Genomic DNA, 6,528 nt, shown 5'->3' with positions numbered 1-6,528 from the left:
CGCTGCAGCCTCCGTCCTCAGCCCCTCAAGCTGCGCTGGAGTCCACCTGCCGCCCTCTCCGCACTGCTCAGGGACCGGCAGCGTCCTTCTCCGTTCTCGAATTTGCATGACGCTTAGAAAGGTAGGAGGCAGCAAAACCGTGTCAGAAAATGAACGGAGTGCAAATCAAACTTTGCCATGTGCTTGAGAGAATCAGTAAAGCGTTAGGTAAAAATCCCAAGTGCAGCTTTAGGATAACACCATTTAATGAACAATACTGGCTAACATTAAGTACTATTACCACTTTAAAATTCAAACAATCTTCCAAACATCAATACATACACAGTTAGTTTAAAATCACAGACAAATCGGACTTGAGGGTAAAAGTGAAATCCTCACCTCTTGCCCATGTTTGACTTTGGGGTGGAATTCAGCAAAGCTCTCCCACTGCAGATTGGGAGAATCAGGTATTTCTCCCACACAGGGGGCTGCCAGGGAAGGAGGACCCTATAGGGTGGCCAGCAAGGGGCCACTCGCGGTAGGTCAGGAAGCCTGAGATCTAGGGTTCAGTGTGTGTATTAAGTTCTGTGATTTTCATGACCCGGGGGCGGGGGGTGGTGGTTATGAGATGATCTGTGTGAGCAAGGAGAGCCAATTAACCTTTGGGGAGGTCTATGTCATTTGTGCAAATCATACAGAGCATTTCATTTGACGTGGAGGTGCGCTGAGCTGGTAAAATGCGAATTCTAAGAACACCTTCATTTACATGTCGACTGCTGCTTGAAAGCAGTCACCTGCTATATCACTAAGGGTTTTGAAAGCTTAGTTTAACATATGATACCATAGCTTCTTTAGGCTGACTTTTGTGGAAGGATTTCCAGTATCACTTTGTTCTGCATATGGGAGGGAAAGTAGAGGTATTTCACAGACCCTCGGCAGAGCAGGGCCAAACCAGTGTTCTCCTCCGCTGATGCACATCAAATATATGTAAGGACAGAGTTCGCTGTGATGGGGAGTCTCGTCGGTCCCTTTGGCATTCTTAGAGTTCAGAAGCTAAGTCTGCACAAACTGGGATGACTGGAAAAGACCATGAGCTTGTGCCTGCGTAGCAAGCAGAAGAGGTGATGACTTTTGTTCATTTCTGGGAGGACAAATTCTGTGACCTAAGGATTATCCACTTTTTCCTAAGTTTCTAAAAAGAAGTGAAATAATTAAGACCTAAAAAGCAAATTCATCATGGTGGAAGTAATTCCAGCCTTGGGAAAAAGCATCTTCTATGGAGAAAAGGTGAGGAATGCCCTGTGGGCACTATGGAAACAGGTATTCAGTCCGACTTGCTCCTTTTATGTTTTGTGATTCTCTAAGAAAAAAAAAATCTTCATGGATTAAAGCTTCTGAAACAAGTTTGTATTTTAAGGTCTGAAAACAATCAGACCAAGCTAAGGAGTTATTTTTCAGAACGCAGCACATTTTTTTGTTTGTTTGTTTTGTTTTGTTTTTAGTTGGGTACTAGAATCGAGATGGAGGGGGAACAAATCCCAACACAATAACATTTTCTTAGGGAAAACCTGGCTGTGGCCAGTGGAGGCCTCCTGAAGCTCCGCTTGCTGCAGACGCGGGGCTCTTCAGTAATGCAGGGTGAGGGGGTGAGCGGCGCCCCCTCCCACCCAGTCCACTTGCTGGGTACCCTGGCTTGGCGGCCGCCGGGGAGCATCTTCAACACCCTTACGGGAGAATGAAGGACCCGTGTGTTCCCTCTGCGGGCTGGACTGGGCGTCAAGCCTCCTGCCTGGAACCTCTCACTTGATTTTACTCAATGAAGGAGAGCACAGCATGGCCTAAATGCCCCACACCCACCCTGTGTGCACACCCCAGGGTATACGGATCTGTGTGAAAACAGATCTGTGCAACAGAGACACAAAACGCAACACAAAGCCACAGCATCTACAAAGTGCATCGCTCCTGTCCACGCTGATCTCCGCTGCCCTCCGACCTGTGCCCCTGCCCCTTAGTCTGCTGGGTGGGGCCTGCGTCTCCCTCCAGCCTCCAGTTGGACTGAGAAGGACTGGGTGGGAAGCCACAGAGCTCCATTTCTCAAATTCACAGTTTCTCCGTAGACCAGAAAAATCGAAGTGAACACAGCAGAACCACGGCTTTGGGTGAGCACACAGGAAGCTGACACAGGGCTGAGAAGGCGTGAGAACCCACGGCTCCCTGCAAAGCCTCCAGGTAGCTGTGTGACCACCGGAGCTGGGGACCAAGGGCAGCCCAGTGCGCTTGGCCCCCGGGGGAAAGCCAAGACTGGAGGTGGACACAGGCTCCTCCGGGAGGCGCCCCCTTCCATCCGTGGTGACACGGAGCTCTCAAGGCAAAGATCCAGCCCACCTTGCTGTCGCCTGGGCTCTTACTCCTCCTTTGAATTTGGGACAGAGGATAGGATGGGCTACCCAGCACCTCAGGCAGAAACTGAAGGGCGAGGAGGAAACGGCTCTTTGGATTATTTTGGGCAGAACCAGGCGTCTCCCCCTGGACGCCACAGTGCCAACCCCCTCATCCAGCCCGTGGGGAGCCCCAGGATACCAGGTCACCCCAGCCCTCTAGGGCCCTGCAACCACCGACGGCTGCGCCTTTGCACTGCCACTTTCCCACCGGGTACCCGGGACGTCGGCAGCGCAAGTCTGACTAAACCGACCGGCTTCATAATTGGAACACAGATCTCTTGGCAGAAAAGAAGCCGTGATATGAGAAGACCCGCGGGTTCTGAAAGAAGCCCCCGGCCTCGCACGGGCACGTGAGGTGAAGGGGCGCATTTGGTTTTGCTTGGGAGAAAAGAGAGCGGGCGGCGAGGCTGGCGCAGTGAGGCTTGGAGAAGCCCCCGGGTCAGGACCCTCTCCGGGGTTGAAAAAGAAAACACGGACACGGCGAGGGCGGGCGCCGCCTCCCTGCTGGACTTGTGGTCACTCTGGGTGCCAGATGGGCTCCGAGGCCGGGGTCTGCGAGCCCACGAGGACGCTGGCGGGGGACGCTGGGGCCAGGGTCCCACCTGCTACAGCCGCGTGGACGTGAGTCTCTTCATGCCTCTGCGCTGAGCCAGGTTGGACGACAGCACGGGCTCCAGCCGCGGGGCCTGAGGTGCTCTGTTTAGAGCAAAGTAGGTGGCGGCCATCGCGCCCTGCAAAACAGAGGACAAGGGTGAGAGCCGTGGTGCCTCACTCCGGGGGTGGAGCCGGAGCCCGGGGCCTCCATGGGCCTCAGCTGCCCCCAGGCAATGTGGGGGAAATCGGAGCTTCCCCAGGGTCCCTGGAGCATGGGGTACTGTGAGCCCCAGGAGACAGGGGCTTCTCATTCCTGCACCTGCCCCCCGCCCCGTGCCACCCTCGCACTGTGCTTGTGCCTTGGGGGAAAATGTTTTAGACTCTTGTGGAGCCCCCAAGCTGAGGTCGCGTGATCCCCTGCATTCTGACAGTGAGGCCAGGTCTGTTTTGGGGCTTGCTGGGTCCTAGGACACACGCACAGCAAATGCCAGGGCCTGTCAACCTGGACTTTGGCCACTGTTGAGGAGTCTGGACTCATCTGGAGGAACAGGCATATCCTGGAGTGAATCCCAGTTCTCAGCATGGATCTGGAGGGGACTGCTCCTAACTGGGTCATGCCTAGGCCTGCTGGGGTGGGACGGTCTATACTTCTCAGAAGAGGAGTCCCACCCAGAGGATGGGGTGCCTGAGAGGCAACTGCTGCCTGAATGTAAGTCACTTATGAAGTGGGGACTTTTTTGCACGTGTGGCCTAGAATGGAGGCTTTGAACTTGAGTGGAACAGCCACACCAGCTGCCACCACGTCCGCAGAGGCTGCCACCTAATCAGAGAGGCGCGCTGTGCGTGACCGCGCATGTCTGGTGAAGTACGTGAAGGTGAGTGGGCCGGCGGTGCAGTTTGGGACTGCTATGGGCTCTTTCTCTGCACTCCCTGGTTTCTTCAGAGTAATTGCAAGGTGTCAGGTTCTTTTCTGGGTTTCCCATTCCCACCACTGTGTCCACACTGTTGCCTGCTGGTACCTTCACCAGGTGTACGTCCTGTCGGCTGAGCTGGTTTTGGGACAGGTACTCTCTGTTGACCACCCAGGGGTGTTTGAGCACTTGCATCGCTGTCAGGCGCTGATGAGGGTCCACGTGGAGCATCTTGGACACGACGTCCTGCCAGGGAAGGGCACGAGAGTGCGGGGGATGTTTGGATCATCTGTGCTGGGTCAGAGAGCCTCCCCAGCAGAACTTCTTCTCTCCGTCTATAGCAACACCCAACCACTATGCTATGCGAGTGTGGGTCTTTGCATTTTGGGGTCAAGTGTTCACTTTCAGGTTTAGAAGTATGTCAATGGTTTTTAGCTTTAAGTATCAGCAAACTTAGAAGTTCACTGAAGGTTTATCTTTCATTAAATTTTTCACGTCTAAAAGGAAGTTAAATGTGGAAATGTTAGACGATGCATGTAAATCGATGAAACACTGTTTCTTGTAACAATGATATCTTTCCAAAGGGAGAAGCTGAAATAATAAATATTCCACAGGTAGAAATCAACTCATCATGACGCACATACTTAGATTTTTTATCAGGACTACCCACAGATATTTACTACGAATAATCACAAACTGTAACATCTACAATCTGGAGCCATCAGATATGTCCAATGGGTTCATGTGCAATAAAGGTCTTTTTCTATTTCATTGTAAAGTCATAGCAGTAAAAACCTCTAAAACGAGACTCCACGTGTGTACACATACACACACAATACAGTGCACATTCTACTACAGTGAATTACATTTGCGGAGTACTTGGTGACAGTGTGAATTACATTTGCAGACACACCTGATGCTTCTGCTATAATCACCATAATCATCCTTGAGGTAAATGGGGCAAATATTACTTTTCCTAATTTGCAGATGAAGACATCACTACCCGAGGAAGATCCAAGATGAGAATCCATCTTCTATCCACTAGCCTACTCTCCTTCCTTAGTGTTCCCACCCCATGTGAAGAGGTAATAAAACGAATTAGAATGTGGCTGGGCGCGGTGGCTCACGCCTGTAATCCCAGCACTTTCGGAGGCCGAGGTGGGTGGATCACTTGAGGTCAGGAGTTTGAGACCAGCCTGGCCAACATGGTGAAACCCCATCTCTACTACAAATACAAAAATTAGCTGGGTGTGGTGGCGGGCGCCTGTAATCCCAGCTACTTGGGAGGCTGAGGCAGGAGAATCACTGGAGTCCAAGAGGCAGAGGTTGGAGTGAGCTGAGATTGCACCATTGCACTCCAGCGTGGGCTACACTGCAAGAGTCCATCTCGGAGAAAAAAAGAAAAAGAAAAAAAAAGAATGCATATAGAATGTGAAGTGGAATTACTCATTAGAATTTTTGGTCATGAAACAACTAAGAAATACTATGCACAATAACAATATCCTTTTTATACAGAAAAATCTAATGCCTTTTGATATTTGATAACATTAACCTTGGTAATTTCTTGAAACAAATATCTCCTAGAAGTATGAGTGTTGTCATCTTCAGGTGTAAAAAACAAAAGCAAAGAGTGCTTTATTAACTCTTTCATTATCTTATAGTCAAGACACTGAGAGAAGCAGTATTTTTACTCTATACCTGTAGGATGTGGAGAAAGACATACTAATCTGTAGCTTTGCTGGTGTTTGGGGGACTGGAGGTTCTGTTGTGTGCTAAGTAAGAGAAAGGAAGAGGCACGGGGAAAAAACAGGGGTGGGATGTGCTGATGGCAGGGACTGGTGGTGAGGGACAGGAAGGGCTGGCGAGGTCCTGTGAGGCGGCAGAGACTTCTGCCTGCAGCAGTGATCTTGACAATGTGCCTTTGTCCTTGACTCTGCTCCTTTCCCAACACCTTCTCCCTGCTCCCACACCAGCTTCCAAGATGGCCTTCCAGACAAACCACCAGCACCCACGACCTAGTCTGAGGCTCTATTTTGGGAACCAGAACTAAGACAAGTCCTACACTCATTTAAGAAAAAGTGAGGGTGTGGAAAGGAGCACTTGGACTGTCAGGGTCTGACATCTGGGATATGCTCACTAAATGCCAGCTGCTATCACCTCTGCCATCATTTCCACAATCACCCTCACCATCCTTCCTCCCTCACCCCCACCCGCACCCTCATCTTCACCATCACCTCCACCATCATCACCATCCTTCCTCCCTCACCCCCACCACTACCCTCACCATCATCTTCACCATCACCTCCACCATCATCACCACATCACCATCCTTCCTCCATCACCCCCACCATCATCACCACATCACCATCCTTCCTCCATCACCCCCACCACCACCCTCACCCTCATCTTCACCATCACCTCCACCATCATCCTCACCATCTTTCCTCCCACACCCCCACCATCACCCTCACCCTCATCTTCACCACCACCTCCACCATGATCACATCACCATCCTCACCATCATCTTCACCATCACCTCCACCATCATCCTCACCATCCTTCCTCCCACACCCCCACCATCACCCTCACCCTCATCTTCACCA

General features: G+C 51.3%; 1 protein-coding gene across 1 annotated transcript in view; it reads right to left on the bottom strand.

Annotated features, from left to right (window-relative positions):
* Positions 1 to 1,474: 1,474 nt before the first annotated feature.
* The window catches only part of RPS6KA2 (ribosomal protein S6 kinase, 90kDa, polypeptide 2), a 483,976-nt gene continuing 478,922 nt past the window's right edge, over positions 1,475 to 6,528 (bottom strand). Inside the window, exons 24-25 of the mRNA XM_011999666.1 lie at positions 4,034 to 4,171; positions 1,475 to 3,151 (exon numbers count right to left, since the gene is read on the bottom strand). Coding sequence (XP_011855056.1) covers positions 3,026 to 3,151; positions 4,034 to 4,171 — 264 coding nt within the window. The 3' untranslated portion in view covers positions 1,475 to 3,025. The remainder of the gene's footprint in view (positions 3,152 to 4,033; positions 4,172 to 6,528) is intronic.

The sequence above is a fragment of the Mandrillus leucophaeus genome, unplaced genomic scaffold (genome assembly GCF_000951045.1).
Source record: "Mandrillus leucophaeus isolate KB7577 unplaced genomic scaffold, Mleu.le_1.0 Scaffold6, whole genome shotgun sequence".
Lineage (NCBI taxonomy): Eukaryota > Metazoa > Chordata > Mammalia > Primates > Cercopithecidae > Mandrillus > Mandrillus leucophaeus.
This window is presented reverse-complemented; position numbering and strand designations above follow the sequence as displayed.